General features: G+C 41.9%; 3 protein-coding genes across 7 annotated transcripts in view; 2 read left to right on the top strand and 1 right to left on the bottom strand.

Moving 5' to 3' along the window:
- Positions 1-108: 108 nt before the first annotated feature.
- Cyt-c1 (Cytochrome c1) lies at positions 109-2731 on the top strand. Of its 3 annotated transcripts, none has more exons than XM_076425870.1 (9): positions 109-187; positions 292-409; positions 1038-1088; positions 1273-1418; positions 1493-1625; positions 1707-1871; positions 1951-2064; positions 2156-2290; positions 2375-2731. In XM_076425870.1, exons 2-9 carry the CDS (start codon positions 338-340, stop codon positions 2483-2485), a joined length of 927 nt encoding a protein of 308 aa, XP_076281985.1. In that variant the 5' UTR covers positions 109-187; positions 292-337; the 3' UTR covers positions 2486-2731. The 3 variants fall into 3 exon arrangements, with proteins under 3 accessions (XP_076281985.1, XP_076281987.1, XP_076281986.1); XM_076425872.1 differs by having other exon boundaries at positions 127-151; XM_076425871.1 differs by having other exon boundaries at positions 179-209.
- Positions 2732-2815: 84 nt separating this feature from the next.
- Positions 2816-6017, bottom strand: Uev1a (Ubiquitin-conjugating enzyme variant 1A). Its single transcript, XM_076425878.1, has 4 exons — positions 5752-6017; positions 5160-5302; positions 4628-4753; positions 2816-4559 (listed from the first exon to the last, which is right to left on the bottom strand). Exons 1-4 carry the CDS (start codon positions 5774-5776, stop codon positions 4419-4421), a joined length of 435 nt encoding a protein of 144 aa, XP_076281993.1. The 5' UTR covers positions 5777-6017; the 3' UTR covers positions 2816-4418.
- Positions 6018-7485: 1468 nt separating this feature from the next.
- Src64b (Tyrosine-protein kinase Src64B) overlaps positions 7486-18935 on the top strand; it is a 56752-nt gene continuing 45302 nt past the window's right edge. For all 3 annotated transcript variants that reach the window (XM_076425866.1, XM_076425863.1, XM_076425865.1), the window contains exon 1: positions 7486-7722. The gene's annotated coding sequence lies outside the window, so the exon portion shown is untranslated. The remainder of the gene's footprint in view (positions 7723-18935) is intronic.

Below are 18935 nucleotides of genomic sequence, written 5' to 3'. Positions count from 1 at the left end.
AAATAGTATGTATATACATGAAAAGGTGTTATACACATGCTGACGGTATAAATAAACTGAAATAAACATATGTGGACGAATTCAAACGTTTAAAATTCGGTCCTTTACTATTGGTATCCTTGATTAAAGTCGTCTAAGTCTTGAAAGTTGTGTAAGTACGTTTTCTTCCGAGCCCATCTAGTAAGAGGTATATGGATTCTCTTTAACAAGTCTGTAGACGTCATAGTAAAAAATTTCAAGTACAATTCAATGAAAATCTAATTTATCCTATCATCGAAATTTTTCTCACAGATGTTACATTGATTAGCCGTCTTCGTACATTGTACCTTTGGCCAACATGGCGGCTTCGTTGGGTCGAATTTGTAAATCTGGTCTTTTAAAAACGAATTATGGAAGCTTATTCAGTCAGGTATGTCATCTAGAAACATCGTTTAATTTCTAATACGTCTACTCGTATATTACAAAGATATCATTAATTGACGAAGCGTTGCTGTTACGATATTGACATCTGAAATCTAATCCGAATGTCCCATGAATGGAACTGTGCAACTTGTCGACTGCTATGACACTTTTTTCTAAAGATACATTAATTTACTAGCGCTTGCCACATTTTTATGTCTAATTACTGACGTTTTATAACAGGATGATAGATCGAAAAAGATTTCGAAGACATTTTATCTGATGTTATGTAATAGCGATCGGTACTGAAAATTGTGATGCTGCCATGATCATACATACTTGAACACAGCATGGACTCTATTAAAAAAATCGAATTTCTAACTAAAAAAATATATAATTTTTCAATATGAATACGCCCATGCTTCGTATATGTGATAAATTAAGGGAAGGACTAACAAAAGTAATGTAAAACCTATACAAATATTGGCAGCTATTAAGTAACCATTATTTGAATATTTGACGCATAGGATGTCCTAGTATTACTATTGATTCAATTAGCAGCAGTATGTAAGCCTTAGAGTAAAACGTTTACCCAAAATCTTTACGAGTTTTATCTGACATAGAAATTTGTGTTTCAGCAAACACACAACTTTTCGACAGCAAATCAATGGTCTAAGGGTAGAAAAGCGGTATGTGTATTTTTATAGTAGTACGAAGATGTCCTCCACCCCTAACCCTAACGTATATCCAAAACTTTAACTCATGTTTAATACATATGTACGTATTAATAGTAAGTTTAACATTTATAAACATACCATTAGACACAAATACAATATGTATAATAGAAATCTAATACGATTAAAAATGTTTCAGTTACTAACATGTTTAGGAGTAACAGCAGGAGGAATCACCGCGTTAATTTATGCATTAGAGAAATCTGTGCAAGCATCCTCGGGTGCCCATGTTCCTGATTATAATTGGAGCTTTTACGGGTTATTCAAGTCATTGGATCATGCAAGGTGATTACAAATATAACAAAGTATTACGAATGCAAATATATCAAGCATGTAAATACAAATTTTATGATTATTAGTATGCGACGAGGATGGGAGGTATACAAGAACGTATGTTCGGCATGCCACAGCTTACAATATCTAACTTACCGTGAACTTGTCGGCGTTACGCACACCGAAGAAGAAGCTAGAGCTATCGCGGAAGAAATCGAAGTAAAGAATTTAGACAGTAATGAAAATAATTGAACCGCGTCGATAAAATCAATTCCATAATGGAATCGCTGATTGTTGTAGATAGAAGATGGTCCAGATAGTACAGGTGCTATGTTCATGCGTCCTGGTAAACTAGCCGATCACGTCCCATCGCCATATCCGAACGAAGAAGCTGCTAGAGCAGCGAATAACGGTGCCTACCCACCAGATTTGAGTTACATTATTAACGCAAGGCCCAATGGAGAGGTAAACATATCGTTTAACATCGCGTTTATAATACTTTACAATAATAATTACATTACTTAAAACATAATTGAAATTTCAGAATTATGTATTCTCTTTGTTGACCGGTTATTGCGAACCGCCAGCTGGTATACCTATGAGAGACGGACAGTATTTCAACCCATATTTCCCAGGAGGAGCTCTTGGTATGGGACAGGCAAGTAAAATGACTTATTTCAAATCGTTGTATCGAACTGCGATCACACTTGTTAGAAGTACTGTCAAATGATTTGTATTCGACACGATAGGTTATCTTCGACGAAGTCTTAGATTTTAGCGACGGTACACCAGCAACTGCATCTCAAGTAGCAAAGGATGTTACGACATTCCTTATGTGGACATCGAATCCCGAATATGATGATAGAAGTCGAATTGTCATAAAAGTAAGACAACGTAGACATTTCAAATTGAATTTTTAAATAATCTATTAATCTAACAACGATATAATCGTTACATACTATTTGCAGGTGATAATTATAATGACGGCGCTAACAAGTTTAACATACTACTGGAAGAGACACAAGTGGACGACATTAAAGAATACTAAAATTCTTTTCACTCCCACAACAAAAAAGTAATATCCTCTGAATCTAAATAATTTCAGAGACTAGCTCAAAGGAAATGCTTTGACGATGTTAGATTTCTGTATTGTAGTTTTATAACTTATTTGAAAATTATGACATCTCTGGAAAATATAATAGTGCGCAAAACTGACATGCTATCGCATTATCGTCGGTTGACAGTCAATCTAAATACTTACGCCTTGTACATATAACTACAGTCAATCATGCCATCGTCTGGTTTAAATAAATTGTTAAACATAATTAACTATGGATTTTTTATTCGAAAACAAAAATTCCCAAAGTATCGATATTAGGAGTAAAAAAGAAGTAATAATATGAAAATCGTTTCTAAAGAAATCCTTTTATTTTTTTTTAAGCTTGACTTCATCGACATAGAGTAATAATTATTTAATATTTTTAGTAGTATATGAATTAGATTACACTATTACATTATTTATAGTGTAACATTGAAATGCGAAGCTGATAAAGAGGTATGTATGTATAATTGTTTCAGGTAGTTGAGAATTTCATAATATTACACGATAGGTGTGGAATTCTGTTAAAAATCTCGTACTTTGGTTTGGATTTACTTTAAAAATGAAGGACATCGCTACACAGCTTGGATAACAAAACTCCAAAAAATTATATTATGTTTCAAATAATTTATGATTATATCTTTCTTTTCTAGAATGTAACATAATTATGGAGAACCCATTTTCCGTTCTGCATATACCTGTATGGAACGGTATTTGTTTGTAGCAATTCGTAATAGAATTGCGCTAGCATTGTACACCTGATTCCCTAATGATTGAAAAGTTATTTATGATACTTTGGATGTTTATTAAGAATTAAATATGATTTTACTAATACATCAATTATGAAGCTAAGCTCGAAAAGTAAATAACACACATTTATCGGATCTGTGGTATAAAGATCGAATGAGCTTAAAATATTCTTCTAATATATAAATAGTGGAATGGAAAACAGAAGATTTTCAATATAATGCTTCATATATTGATGTACTCGCTGATGCAACGCTATACCATTTACCATATATACTACTGCAAACCAAATTACTGTTTGGTATGTTTCAATTGCAACATAATATATAATCGATTAAGAAAACATAGTTGTTTTTTCTTTTTTATACAGAATAAGAGGCCGTTCTTGGATGATGTCTCAACCAAACACGTTCAAATATATATGCACAATTTTATGCTACTCGCACAAAAAGGCACATCGTTACATCAATTATTGATCTCAACAACCTGTTGTTTGCTAAAATCTTAATAACAACTAACAGAGAAGGAAGTAAAGTGAAGCTTGGCAAAAATGAGCACACGAAAATATAGATTATCGAAATTTCGAATGGTCTATAGTAGTAATTACTGAGACACCTCCACGGATTATGAAATGGCACTTATGCGCAAACTGAAACGTTTTCTAATTCGTATTCAGGCAATTCTTTTTTTTTCATTTTAAAAAACTTTGAAGGCATAAGTTGTTCTTACTGATTATTACTTTTATTACACAGTCTGTGTTTCCAGTTTTTAAGATTCAAAATATGACTCTTGTTTTAGATTGTATCAACTTGAAAAGCTGAAACAGTATTTTCTTTAATCAAATGCGAGGGCATATCTTTACAATACAATATTAAAAGCAAGGTAATAGTTGTACATGTACATGAAATAGGCTTTAGAGTTACAAAATAATAGGTAAAAATAAAGGTTTCCTGAAATTTTATAAGTAAAACTATTCCTGTAAATTGAAAACACTGATTCAACTTTTTTTCAGTCATCATCACCCTCTTTTTTGTTTTTTTATACAGATGTTACCTCTTAGCATACGTCTTTATCGGGTACCTATTTAATATTATTCGGTACCTTGATTAAATCTCGCCCCATGCTACCACAGAAAGGAAGAGGTGTTGAGTTTACGTGTGGTTAGGCTAAAAGGTGCTACCTTCTGGAGGCTGGGACAGTTTCATATTTTCTTTCAATGTCATCAAGCGACGGAGCTCTTGCAGAACTGTCTTAATTGTGTATTCCCGCTGCCACTTCGCAAGTACTGGTACACTGCGGTTATCAACCTATAAAATCTGACGCATATAACACATGCTTCTATAGTCGAAGAATCAAAACAAATTCAGATACTTACCGCGCCAGTGGTACTGTTAATACAATTCATATTAATCCTGCTTAAAAATCTTACATTAGGAGCGTCATCTGGATATCTTTGACCGCAATCAATTTTCAAACTATACATCCTATTTTCGTATGGTGTCTAAAACAGCGATATATAATACTTAAGTAACCGTAATAAATTCACTGGAATCGAAACTACAGTTTTCTTTTGAAATACGACGACAATGTATGTTTGCAACAACAAAATCTTTATCTCCTCTCCTTCTTTTTTGAAGTTATCCACTAGATACAGTTTACTTGCAACATGTCGAAAATTAAGTCGACATACAACCATGTATACAATCGTTGCTGGGCCGACTGCTTTGGAGTTTGCTGCTATGTTCGAGCCTCCGATACATCGAAAGCTGTAGCGAGCCGTCGACTTATAGCAAAAGAAAACTGTATAGGTTTCAGAAATATTAATTTCACTTGTATGCAATAACTCATGTAAACAAATAATAATTATGCACAAGTCCAATTGAATTGAAATGTTTGAAATTAATTACTCTAGGTGGTCCAATTATCATTCCAGTCCAATGCGTAAGAGTCATGTCGTCATCATTTTCCAAGCCCCAACTGATTGTCCCATCACCCACTCCCTTCTGACCTTGTTCTAATTCCTCTAGTAAACGAAAGTTTCGTGGCACAACTAAAAATCAGTAATTACAGTTATCTGTTAATAGACTATGAGCAAGTTTACTGTCTCTAGGCTACTGCTAATAAAAAACCTGGTACAAGTACAGGTTATGAATCTGTGACTTTAAGCATGGTGTAACCTACTACTCGTTAATATTTTCACGATCCCTCCTTAATTCTATATCGATTAGAATACAAGAACATGTAAGAGAATTCAAATATCTTCTAGAACCTGACAAATCTCTGATTACATTTAGACACGTTTACTGTGCGTGATAACTTGTGAAAGAAGTACAACAATATCTTATATTTCACGAGGATTGCACAAATTTGGTTAGAGTCTTAAAATTTCGTGTGTGATTCGTTTGACGTATTACACGGTGTAGTCATCCGTTCTTAAGGAACAATACATCTGTTTGTCGTTTGCATCTTTAGCCTGTAAAACAGACATAAAATACTTACCTACACCGGTAGTAGGTACCGCCATGATATCTTATTTTTGTGAAGCGCTGTATATTTTTCTAAAGAATAGCGAATTACACCAAATAGTGTGCTACAATCCGTTTCACTATCGGGCACGCGACTCAACAATAACGCGAATCTCTCATCACCCAAAGCCCGAAGGTAAGGCAAGGAAAATAATATCTAATATTCAAGTGAAATTCACTTTGCGAAAATTCAGCCAACCTCCGTGAGGTTGTCTGTTTCCACAGACTACTCGCTTTCTAGACGGGTTTACCGCATCGCCAACTTTCATATCTTGACAAGTTGCCGGCGTTGTTTTTACAAAGTTCTAGATAAATTTCACAATCTCTATAGAATGCCGACGAATTTTCGCGCCTTTATCAGCTCAACAGAAACAAACACATTGTTACGGCCGTAAACGCGTCATTTGTATCTCTGTATTATTTTCATTCGAGAACGTTGACGTTTTCCCCGATAGTAAAAAAAAGGATAAAATATGGATAGTTTTCGACAGCGAGTGGCGTCAACGAACCTCCACTTAATTCTATCTATAAAATTCCTAATAGAATAATTATTGGTAGGTTTTCGAAATTGATGTTTTCGACGCTGGGTTGGGACACGATTGATTTATAGGTATTTAGTTGACATTCGTCATGAGCCGTGGGTATTGAACTGTCTGTGCGGAGTGCAGGCGCGAGACGTCGCGCCGTACTTTTTTCGATAGGATATGAGGTATAATAATAAGAGGCAATACTCTGACAAAGAAGCTACTTTTAGAGAGAGAGAGAGAGAGAGAGAGAGAGAGAGAGAGAGAGAGAGAGAAAGAGAGCGAGAGAGAAAGAGATGAGGTAATATGTATATATATGTACAACCAATTTAAAGGCCCATTCGGTAAACTTCGATAAACTTCGTCAATCTTCGTTGAACTGCGCTATAAATATATTTTGCAAAATATATTTTTACAATATACATATAATATACAATATATATATTTGTTAAGTATTAATTCTTTTATTGGAGTAATTTATTTATTTTAATTCAATTTGACTTTAGAAATAGAACCTAAAGGATATGATATATAAATAAAGGAGGGGATAGATGTGTATGGAAGGACATGGTGCGAATGTGTGACGTTAGGGAAAAATGATTGTAAACCGAGTTCCTTTTCATGGCCTAGTGGCTGGAAAAATAAACTTATTACAAGTTTTAGATTGTCAGAAGCAAAATTATATATATATATTATTTGTTATAGTATATTTAATTGTAAGAAATAATATTTGGAAATATTTGTATGAGAATCTAACATGCAGTGTGCGAAAATGATAGTATGATAATACGAATGAAGAAGAAAATTATTACCAAGTCATACTCTGTGATCAAAGAGATTAGAATTATAATATTCTTAAAATATAAGTATTTTCTACAGAGAGAGTTATCATTTTATTATATTTTTTCTTCTTCACCTTTGAAGCATGTAAAATTCATGTAAATACTTCGGAAAACCAATATTAGTAAATACTGTATTGAAAATGAAGAGAAATAGATTTCTAATGATTAGATATTAACACGAAATAAGAATATTAAATCGAGTTGATTTAAATCTCCCGCTTGCCTATAGACCAATTTAAAGGGACAGGCCACCGATCGACTTGGAAAGTACCACCCGGAGTGTCACCTCTCGTTATACGTACTCTTTGCTAGAGAGAAGGATGGTTGGTAGAAATGGCGTCGGCCGATAGAGGGGAGGAAGTCGGTAGTATCGTGCCGGCTGCGCAAGAGCAGCCTGTAAGGCAGATTTTCCAATAATGAACAACCCGTGGTAACGGTCAGTCTGCTCGTGGTGCATTTCGTTGACTCTTGCTGCGCACAGTGTGTCCCGGCGTGTGTTAAAATGTGCTGTACGATATATTAAATACACCACCGAACGCGGATTACTCGAAGAACAACGAGGATCCTGCTCTAATATAGGTACGTCAATTTCAAAATCGTATTAATCCTAATTTTTCCCCGTGACAGAGAACTGCAGCGAGAATTCTGCGCGATGTTTGACATTCGAGCAGATACACCTACCCAACTGTCCACCATAATAAACAAACGAACGCCATTGACCTTTAGCTACTCATTGTCGCCAATTTCCAAACAATTTAAAAAGCATCACCCTTCGCGGAGACGATAGCTCGTTTTTTCCCGTCGATTCGAATTGGAGTTTTCAAAACTTTTCGAAATAATTCGCGTTTCCGTCACGGTTCAAGATTTTCCAGCGAAAGGGACTGTAAACAGAAAGTAATAAGCTTAACTTTCGTGTGAAAGGTGTTTGCCGCTTTGTCCGTGTCTCTTTAATCCTTTTTTTACTTTTATTCGACCGGACGAATTAATATTCTATCCGAAAGAATAATTATCTGGAGCAAGCAAATGTGTGATTGAAAATACAGACAGTGTATATGTATAGAGCACCCCTTTCCACATTAAAAAAAATAATTTCAGACCTCGACAAACATTTTCCATGCATTTTCCATGCCATCCAAAATATTTAAGCTCATCGAACTACTAATTTTATAACGCTTGGTAAACGCGTATTATCTCGTTGAAACGCGTAATGGTTATCCGCGAATATTTGCAGAGAAAGTGAGCGAAACGATAGTCGTTACAGATACAGTCGTGATCAAGTTTCGATAGTCTCGTATTTCCGGAGTACGATGTCTCTGAATGAAAGCGTAATTTAGGTATTCAAACGTGAAATTTATAAATATGTATCATGAACGGTAAACGTCTGGGGTACTCGAAATTCACGGCCGATATCGATGCGATTTTTGCGGTGCGTGCCATTGTTAATGTCCGCGCGATACGTCGAACAGTTGTCAATGAATAGTGTGGCAGCGGACCGTGAAAATGAGAGCAGGGAACGACGAGGAAAGTAAAAGAATAATAAACGGCACCTTCAGCCTTCAACGGACGACCCGTTGAGCGCTGGGGTTCATGTGTACACCGTTATGAGCGCGATTAACTTCGGACATATGTATTCAATTCTGTGCGGATTCGATGGACAACGCGCGGCGCAGCGGAGGGACTCGTTCGTATCAGTCCGAAACTCGTCCTGGACTTCCTTTAATTGTGTGTCCGTCGTTGCGTTGCGTGGCGTCGTCGGCACGCGAGCTTTCACCGTGATCCGCACGGCGCGGCGCCCACTTTGCCCATGATGAACGTTATCGTTCACGTTCGATAACATTGTGCCGCGAAAGCTAATACCGCGGCATACAATTATTGCACAGAGGGATTCGCGATCGCATGTACAACATGATCCAAAGCTGATTCGAGCTACATTTTCGAATAAGTTGAATTTAAAAGTGCGTGGGTTGCGCGCGCATCTGAAAGCTTCGGGATGGGGCCACGCTTCGAGGGTGCTTAGGGCGACGACTGTTAATTAAAAACTCCATGCTCATTGGAGCGCTTTTTCAAAAAACAAATTACCTTCTTAATTTAAGGAAGACTTTTCAGAATTTAGTATTTACAGCTAGGGGTTCCTTAGTAAATTGTTCCTTAAAAAAATTGATGAAAAAGCTAATAATGAATTTATTATCGCGGGAAAAAGTTGAAAAGGAAACGAAGCTTCCTTGGCTGAATCATTAGTTTCCTGTGCAACATTTTTGTATCTATGTTTTAAGGGAATGACGTAAATCGAGTTTCCGCGTGACGCCGCTTCATTTATCTTCCGCATAAGAATTTTTTGATAACGGAATTTCTCGCAGGAGATTTTTCAGTTTCAATTTATCCGCTGGTGTATGCTCGCATGCGTTTAGATCGCATATTTCAGATCGTTCGGTGTATTCACGCTTAATGGGCTTTAAACTTCTGCTATTGACTGGTTAAATCGTTCATCCCTGTCCTAAATAGATAAGTGTGCTGAATGTTGAATGCAGATCCGTTCTTACACCAGGAAGATGACCCTATTTTTCTTCGGCACTCAAATCCTTTAAATAATGAACTTTTGTTATATCGGGGCTTGCAATTGATTCTATGAATAGTTTCCCGCATAAAGGAAACCGGTACGTGTATCGTCGAACCCAGGAAAATTGCCCCATTTCTTCCTGTCTTCGCAATCCAAAGTCAAGTGCACCCAGCATTATCTTCTGTTGCTGAACCGGAATAAACAGCTATTTCTAACATTTATAAAAGAATCTCGAGAGATGCATCCTCTTATCTTTTTCGTTCTTCCCAGTTGAGTTCGTTTCCCATGCGTTATCGAGCAATTTATTTATTTTCTCTTCTGCACCGTCCGACAATTCCTTCCCGATGCCAGTCTAATGAGGATTATCTTCACGCGCGTCCTACTATCACCGATTGCAAATGCTGATCAGCCTACTTCAGGTCAGCTGTGATTGTAAAACAAGATTTAAAGAATCCCGACGACAAAATGTTTCTTGACAAGACCGATGACCTGTAAAACCGCAGAGAAAAGCGATAATCACTGTTTTACTAGTATAATCGCTAGTAGCTATTAACGTTGTCGACACTCGTATCTCCAGAGATTTCATAGTGGCTTCGTGACCGTGAGAAATTGACGAGCGCTTTACTCATCCATCTTTATCGAACAAAGGAGAAAACGCGGCATGGATCGCCACGCGTTTACGCAACACAGTGAAATTTTTCTATTGAGAAAAAGATACAAATAAATTTCGAGTCGCGAAGCGCCGCGCTCCGAGCGGCACGAATCACCTGGCCAGCAAATGCTCGCCGAAGAGGTTCGTTTATCTTTTCGAGGATCCGGCGAACAGTCTGCGCATTATGCACTCGACGACAGTACACTCGGTGTGTCGGAGAGATTCGTGTGTGGAAAGGAAGAACTGTTAAGCCACGGTACGTGGACGCCCGAAATCATTTCCGTCTGACGAACACTTAGCGTCCTCCGCCCACCGGCGACATTTAAAAGATACAGAACCACGTGCGTCAAAGTATCTTTAAATACGACTAGGTGTGTCTGTGTTGTATGCCGGGGGCTTTAGACGGGTTTACGTGAAAACGGCTATTAGGAGAAATTCGAAGCTGGAAACGATGCTGTAACACGAGCGCGCGCGCGCCGTGCCGTTGCGTTGGGCGACATTGCCCACAATTTTCGAGTAATATCTCAAGAGACGTTGAATCACGGCTCCGTAGTTACGGATGAAAGTAGTTTGTCGCGTCTCTGTTGGCGTTCTAAATGGCCATATTTTCGGAAATAGACTTCGGAGAGACACTTTGTCGACCGTGTTACTTCAAATTGTACACGGTGTTTCGCATAATGCGGCCGTAGTTGGACAGAGCGATCGAGCATGTTTCGAGATAATTTTGTAACATATTGATTACCGATTATGTATTCCGTTCTTTGTTCAGCGGACGTCGAGACAAGTTGGCTTGTCCAGTCCCAAAGCGGTCGCGCAAATCCTTTTCGCAGAGGACTCCGAGTAATTTCCCTTCCGCGAAGCGAGTAACGAAGCTCGAGGTTCCTAACCCATTATCTTGGGGGAGAATTGAATTTTTAATCGTACCCTTTCAACAAGTAAATAGCCTGGATCGTCGGCGGTACGCTTGTCGAGGTCAGTGATTACATTAATTAGACCAAACGATGCAGTTTGGCCGCGGATTCGATGGCGGTTCTTCGAGATTGTCTCGTGGCACTTAAGGCTCTTCCGCCCACTCGTGTCCTCGCCCTCTTTGTTCCGTTATTGTAATACACCGGCTCGAAAAACTTCACCGGGATAAGAAAGAAGCCCGCGAACGGAATTCCTTATTACGATTTCTTGAAACGGCCCGGCGCGGCGTGCTCTGCGGGTTGCTTTAAATGCAAACCGTCGCATTTCTCGGGCAACGCCATTTAGCGTTGGAAGGCGGCCATTAAGGGACCTTCTGGTGTCTCCTATTGTTCCGTGGAAATTATGTTAATCCGTCGAAATGTAGAAAAAGTCTAGAGATAGGGCCCGCGCGGTCCCCAACGGCATTTACATTTCTCTTATTTGCACCATAATGCTTGCCGGCACAATGACTCTTGATGGAAATTGTAACGCCAATTTGTGCAGCCTGTCTTTATCCTCCGGACCTTGTCGGGTCTTGCGATCGTCTGTAAAAGCATTACTGTGATGTGCAAACAACTTTTATTTTGTATAAAAATCCGCAGACTAATCATCATCATAAAACGCACAAGTTGGTAAAAAGTCTGCAAGTAGAATGGACGCGAATATTTTCGCGTAATCAGAGTTCTGTTAAAAATTACTTGCTAAAACCGAGCGGAGAGTAAAGACGCTTGATTTAGCGAGCGCGATGGAACAAAGCGGACGCGAAGGGCGCGATAAAAGTAATGCAAAAATTTTATGCGTTCTGGCGCGTCGCGGCGTCGTATATTCGCAGTCCGCGAGTAGGATTTTTGTCCCAGCCGAGGTTATTTATGACAGTTGAGTCCGTCGGACGGAACTCCGTGTAAATCTAAGCAGGACCTCCGGTTTCGGCCGTGCAAACGCTTCCGTTGGATCCGTGCCAGTCGTGACCGTCGAAAGTTGCGACTTAAAGGCCCCCCGGAGGTTTTCCTTTCTGCCGAGGAAGGATCCTTTGCGTCCTTGGCGACTCCATCGACTCTGTTATCACGGTCGTGTGTCTCTCCCGCGTACCGGAAGCAAACAATTGGACGCGTTTGCGTTGTCGGTTGTGCTCGCAGACAAGGACACGGACCTTTCGATTCGGACCTCCACCCCTCGCTCGGTGGTTATATGGATTTTTCTTGATTTACTTTGATACGACCCGGCTCGCACTCTAATGACTGGCCATATAATTCATGAGCACGGAAATTAAATATTAACCCCTTTGTCAACGAGAAGCAGTGTCCTGCTCGGGCTGGCTATCGGCGTACTCCGACTCGGTAACTCCATCTCCTGTTTATTTTCTTGGTCATCGATATTTAATACGAGCCTGCCATTAATAATTAATATTGGAGACTCCAATATCGTTTACGATTTCAGGTGATGCGAGTATAAGATGTACTCGAAAACGGTGCAATTTTCGTACGTTCGTCCTTTGATTCTAAAAGAGAGCAAACGTCAAAGGGACATCTCCTTTTTCAGAATATAAGATTCTCGCAGTCTTTTATCGATATCTCGATCTTTAATCTAGCAACGACAGAAACGAATAAATCAGCTTCTGGACGTTTCAACTTGACCGATTTAAACAGCGCACTCGAAGGAACTCCAGTTTTCCCGGAATTTTGTACGCGATCTAATCGCACGAAAATTACCTCCTCGGATTGCCATCGGATCCAACTTGTGTATCTGAAAGTGTAAACATCGATTCGGAATGTTTTGCCTTGAAACCGCAAATTCGATTCGACGCGGTGAACGCGTGTCTACGCGATGTTGCCACAGTACGATCATCTTTTTAATTATTCGCGGCTCCGATGGCGGTAGAGCGCGGCGCGCGTGGATCGATTTATTGGCCGTTCGAACTACATAAAATAATATCCACTCCCGTGGTTCCGATGAATTCCCGATTATTACCATGGCGAGACGTAATTCGAGGCGCGGCGCACAACAGATGTATGTATGTACATAGGTTGCTCGAAGATTAAACCGTTTTGCCGTCGGGAGGGGTCGGGATCGTTCGAACAAAGCGTCGACGCCGATTGCCGATGAAAAATCTGCGGGAAAAATCGATCGTGTCCGCCATTCCACGTGCTAGCCTCTCTAACCCCTGTCCCCAGGGGTTGCAGGGAGAACCTTGCGAGTATCCTTGCCTCGAGTTCGCTCACCCTCGAAATAGTTAACGAGATTCATCGGTGGTCGTCGACCAAGGAAAAAGCTTTTTTTACAACATACGAAGCTCCTTCAAGCCTCGCGTGCGTTCACTCTCGCTTTCAGAAATCGATACGCAGTCTTCCAACGCGATTGCCAGTTTCCAACCCCCCGCTTCGCCGACCCCCATTCGGCGTCGTCGGTCTGTCTACTGGAATTGATACGAAAAGGCAACCACCTTATATCCACTAGGAAACAATGCCCTCTGACGCGACGCGACGCGACACGAGTCGACTTGCTCTTGCGAGCATTCCTTTAGATGTTTCACCAGAGAAACCGAGCTTTCTTCGACAACTTCGATCCCCGATATTCATCTCCTTGGTCTTCCGAGCGTGCTGCCTCAAAGATCCGCCGGAGCCGGAGACGCCCAGGTGGATTCGATATTGCTGTTCCGCAGAGCTTTGACTTCTCCTTTTGCCGGCAACTGAGATCGTAGTGCGGTCGTGCCTCGATAGTGGAACGTGGTATATTCTGGGAATTAGTAAGTCTAACTCGTTATTAGCGTTAGCAGATGGTAGAACAGTTCTGTCCCATCATTCCCAAAATATGTTGGCTCCGCTATCGAGGCACTACCGTAAACAATACCTTGCAGACGAGGATTTTAAGAATACCTATTTAGAATATTATATTTAAAGAACTAGGTTATGCATCAGAGGGTGATGCTTCTCAGCTGAATGATTTATAGGTAGGCTCGATCGGGTGAACTTTCAAAGACATTCTTACGTCGTTAACATTATGTCATATACATTTCCTAGCAACCCCTGTCGACCGAGCCTGGATACAACGTACAAATATATGTAGATGAAAATTATTGCCAGCACTTTGAAGGCGTGGAGGTGATCACCTCTCGTAAGGAAACTTCCGTTTTCTTCGGATCAACAAAATCTAGACGGTAGAAAAAAATTCTGAAAAAAGCAGCTTACCCATCGATTTCGCATTGTCGAGCGTGAAGCATACGTGGCGCGCGACTAGGTTGGCTCATTAAGTATACGAGGTAGAAAGCGACGGTGGACACGCCGGCGTCTACGTGTATATGCAGGTTAGAGTTAGGGGACCCCCCATCGGGGTGGTTGTACTATTGATTTTTTTCGCCCTGTCCCGTAGAATTATCGAGAGAGAGAGAGAGAGAACCTCTCTCTTTCTCTTTCATGTGGGCGATCCTGCCGGCACATTGTGCTGTCCAATGACGAAGTCGCCGTTCCCCGGAGAGAACACTAGGTAAGGAGGAAGTGATAAAGGACCGGTGATAACATCTGCGAACGATAAAACGTCGGAGCTGCACACCGGTATCCGGTTGAAACGGGACAAAACCCCGAAGATCGAGCGAAAAATAATCGAGAGCCTTCATTCGCACGCGGCTCCACTTTTACGGAACTAGAATAGTTCGAACGCGATACTTCCAATTAGGCTCTCGAGAGCCGATCGAGTGCCAACTGCACGCGGAAAATTATCGAATATTCCCCGCTATTTTCCGCGCCATCGATGTCAATTACGATTATCGATCGAGTGCCGTCGTTGACCGTAAAATCATCCTACAAAGCGACGTCTATCGAAGCGAAGATAGAATAATCATTTCTACGAAAAATATCAATTTAAGCAGCAAGAAGTGCTTCAATACTGTAAACACATGTAGCATCTCTATAGAAGCTGAACTGTAGCTCCCCGTTTCGAAAGAACAAGCCAAAGCGCGATACATTAATTACCACCGGCAAACATGATCCAGAATTGGCAAGCCCATTCATTCCTCCGATCTATTAAATGCACAGTAGTGTTTCGTTGCATGCCAGCTACCTCGATACAAGTTTATGGCCGTTGCATTGTATTTCGCACGAAGTGCTCGCGCGAGGGGTCTATTAGCATTAAACATTGAATGGAGGACCGGAAATGCGGTTCGGTCTCGTTAAGGTTTTATTCAACGGAGCCGAACGAATATATATAAAGAGAGGGAGTACCGTAGTTTTGGCTGCGCAAGCAGGTCAACGTAAAATGAATTTCCCCCTGGTTGGGCTCTGTCTCTCGTTTCCCCCGAGCAGGGAGAGAGAGATGGAGAGACGACGCTGCCAATCCCACTCGAGAATCAGAAACGTGGCCGGTCCTCGTTACATGTTACTCGATAAATAAACGGTGAAACGAGAGGATTCTGTAATTGTCGGCGGCGAGCGTGTCTGGGATGGCCGAAGGTGGATATCAACGCGACGTGCCTTGCACCACCCTCGCACCCCTCGCTTTTCCAGTCTCTTGCACCACTGTATGGCATTACATCCAGTGAGCCAGGGTGCAGTTTAACCGTAATAACGGCCGGAGGAGTGTGCTGCACAGCGTTAGATTAATCGAGCGAGTCGCCTACGTACGGCGTATGGCACGTAGAACATTTCTCACCTGCCCCTTTTCTTTTTTCTCTTCTTTCTGCTCGTGAGCGGGCACGTGTGACGAGAAACGGAGAACAGGGAGAGAAAGAGAACGAGAAAGAGAAAGAGAAAGATATACATACATACAGAGAGAAAGACAGAGAGCAAGAGAGAGGGAGAGTCAGTCGGTTGGTAAGAAGTGAACGTCGTCTCTTGTCGAGGCTCGTTAGCCTCGCGTTTACCTCGCCGATTCGTCGATCGTCCCGTGTCGATTGAGAAATCCTTTCGGCTTAACTATTCGACAGCCGAGTTTTTATTTTCTTCGAAACTCGATAGAACTCCGTTTCGATGTTTTCGACTGCGAGACGTGTCCGCTCGTATAGCATTCCTTTTTTTCGAGCCTTGTTAGTCAACGGATCCTGTGTTCATCTCGATGACGAGTTTCTTTTTTTAGATCCTTCGTGGAGCCTTTGCTAGATCACGGTGCTGAAATCGACTGGCGAATTTCCGAATGTTATTCCGTCTGCGGACAATTAGATGTTTGTGCTAGGTTGTGCTATACAATCTTCGACGTCTAGCGTAGCGTGCACATAGTTATTTATTTAATTCTTTTGCCTCTTCGGTTCTTACAAACTTGTAGTTATTGAAACTGCGATTTCCGAATCTGAGAATAGCCGCTGATGGCCGTGCGCGCGTTGAAAAGGATTCGACCTTGCATTTCAAGGTGAAAGCGACGATAAATCGCTTCTACACACCGCGAGGAAGAGTCATATTTGGTAAATTCCCGTCGGAAATCGCCTCCGGGCGAGGATTACGGTCGAAAGTAGCCGGTCGTTAGAGCGTCGAGCCAGTTATCCGCAAAAGCGTGTACACCTGCATAACCTTCCTCGCAGTCTACTTCTAACTCTTCGTCTGTCCGTAGCCGTCTGGCTCTGATATTTTGCATTAAGCGTCATTCCTTTGTACGTCGGCAAGGAACGCTCGATATTCTAAATGCATTTTCACCAAGTACGCCGAGCAGCGCGCGCGTCGCCCGCGTTCGCGAGTCGGCGATCAGCCTCTCGCAACAACTTGGAGATATCGTTCGCGAAGGGCGAAGGAGAATGAAGAGGGGAAATAGAAGAGGAAGAGGAAGAGAAAGATGAGGAGGAGGATGAGGATGAGGTGGAGGTAGAGAGAGAGGGAGAGAGTGTGGAGGCCTTCAAAGAGGCGAGGGTCGAGCCGCGATCCTGTGCTTCACGAGTGCTACTCGACAGACTCGAGTGAACGGTACAATTTCATCGACGGCTCGGGCAATAATCTCGTCGACAATGCGGCTGCTCCGCCGTCAGGAACGAGTCAGCTGGCATCTTCGATCCGTTCTCGACTCGACTCGTCTCGACTCGTCTCGTCTCGATTCGATTCGATTCAACTCGTCTCGAGTCCGTCCGTACGCGAACGGTCCTTCTCTCTTCAGCGATCGCTCGCCTCCGCAAAAATTTCCATGCACATTGCGGATAACGTTCCTCCCCCGTCCTCCTTTTCCCGAGTTCTTCATCTTTCTCGTCCGCTTCTTCCTGTTAACGCGTTCCAGCACGGGGAAGATCGTCAACGACCACGACGAATCTCCCAACCCGAGCTTAACAGATTTTCGTCGACGGGAACGGGCTTAATGGCGCGCGATTAAACCGCACCGCGCCGGGGACAATAACTCATTATAATTTTAAACCCGACCGTCCGGCGTCTATTTAAGGCCATAAGCGAAAACGTTGCCTCGTTCCAAGCCACAGCTCCGCGCCGTTGCAACTCCTCGCTTCGAATTCCCGTGTGTCCGGTTTCGCCAAGCGCTCTCCGCACTGTTTCGTCAATTAGCGAGGTTTTGTTTATCTCGGATTGAAATAGATGCTGGAATACTGGTTCGCGTTAAACGGGACGGTCGAGCGACTCGCTTTCGTCCGCGGAATGGTCGTTTATTAGCGAGCGCCTGATTATTGCGAGCGAACGCGTCGAAATCTCGAGATAGCCGTGTATACGAAACGGCTGCTATTATAAATCAAAGCTCAACCATTCTCATTATCAAATATTCTCTTTCGAAATGAACGATGATAAGAACATTTTCACTTGAAGCGTTTCCTACTAAATTATAGGGTTAGTCGAGTGGATGAACTTAACTTACGAGCTAACTTTTAGTCGAACTATCCGGATCATCGTGGTCGAAATCTCAGAGATCAGAGACATGGTGGCTACTACGAAGAATGTCTCATAGCCGCCGCAAATCATCTGGAAGCTCCTCCAAAGGTGACAGTTCGATGATCGTTAATCGACATCACGCGATCTGTTGTTCGCTCCATCACGCACGTGCCTCGGCGTTAACCGATCCTCGGTCCCCGGGCCAGACATATGCTCGGAAATCGTACACACGCTGTTCTTTAATCCGGCGAAACGATCAGATCGGTCCTCGACAGACGCGGTACGCGCAGCCTGCGTCGAAGGGGTAGTAATTTCATCGCGGGCCATCATAATCACCGGGTTGACAATGGGTTCTGTATGAGCACAGCGGCTGGACCAGCTGGCTCCTCTCGGTTTTTGCCGGTTGTTCACTCGGTTTCGTGCGATCCGGGCACGCACGTGAACCGAACCGAACTCTCGAACACTGTTCCGGACCACCCTTGCCTTCGAACAGCACCACAGTGGTTCGCAACGCGTCGTGCGAGAGGCAATCCGTGCATAGAAACAAAGCGGACCGAGCTAATTTCATCCTTGTTCTATCCTCGTTCTATCGAATTAATCCTTCCGTCGCGATGCTGAACATTTTTTACAACTTTCATTAACATTGTATCTCGTGGGAAGTCGCATTTTAGAAATGTCGTCCTTTTAACAACGAAACAGAGGACATCGATGGTGTTCGATAAAATCATTCTCTGCCGTACGAATGGTACTTTTTTTGAAAATTCTGGGGAAGTTACGTATATTGAACTGCCAAGTCCCGGTTTGGGACCACTGTGTGCACACTGGCAACCGACCCGGACCCCAAGCCACCGCACAC

The sequence above is a fragment of the Lasioglossum baleicum genome, chromosome 6 (assembly GCF_051020765.1).
Source record: "Lasioglossum baleicum chromosome 6, iyLasBale1, whole genome shotgun sequence".
Taxonomy (NCBI): domain Eukaryota; kingdom Metazoa; phylum Arthropoda; class Insecta; order Hymenoptera; family Halictidae; genus Lasioglossum; species Lasioglossum baleicum.
Note: the sequence above shows the minus strand (reverse complement) of the source record. Positions and strands in the feature narration are given on the sequence as shown.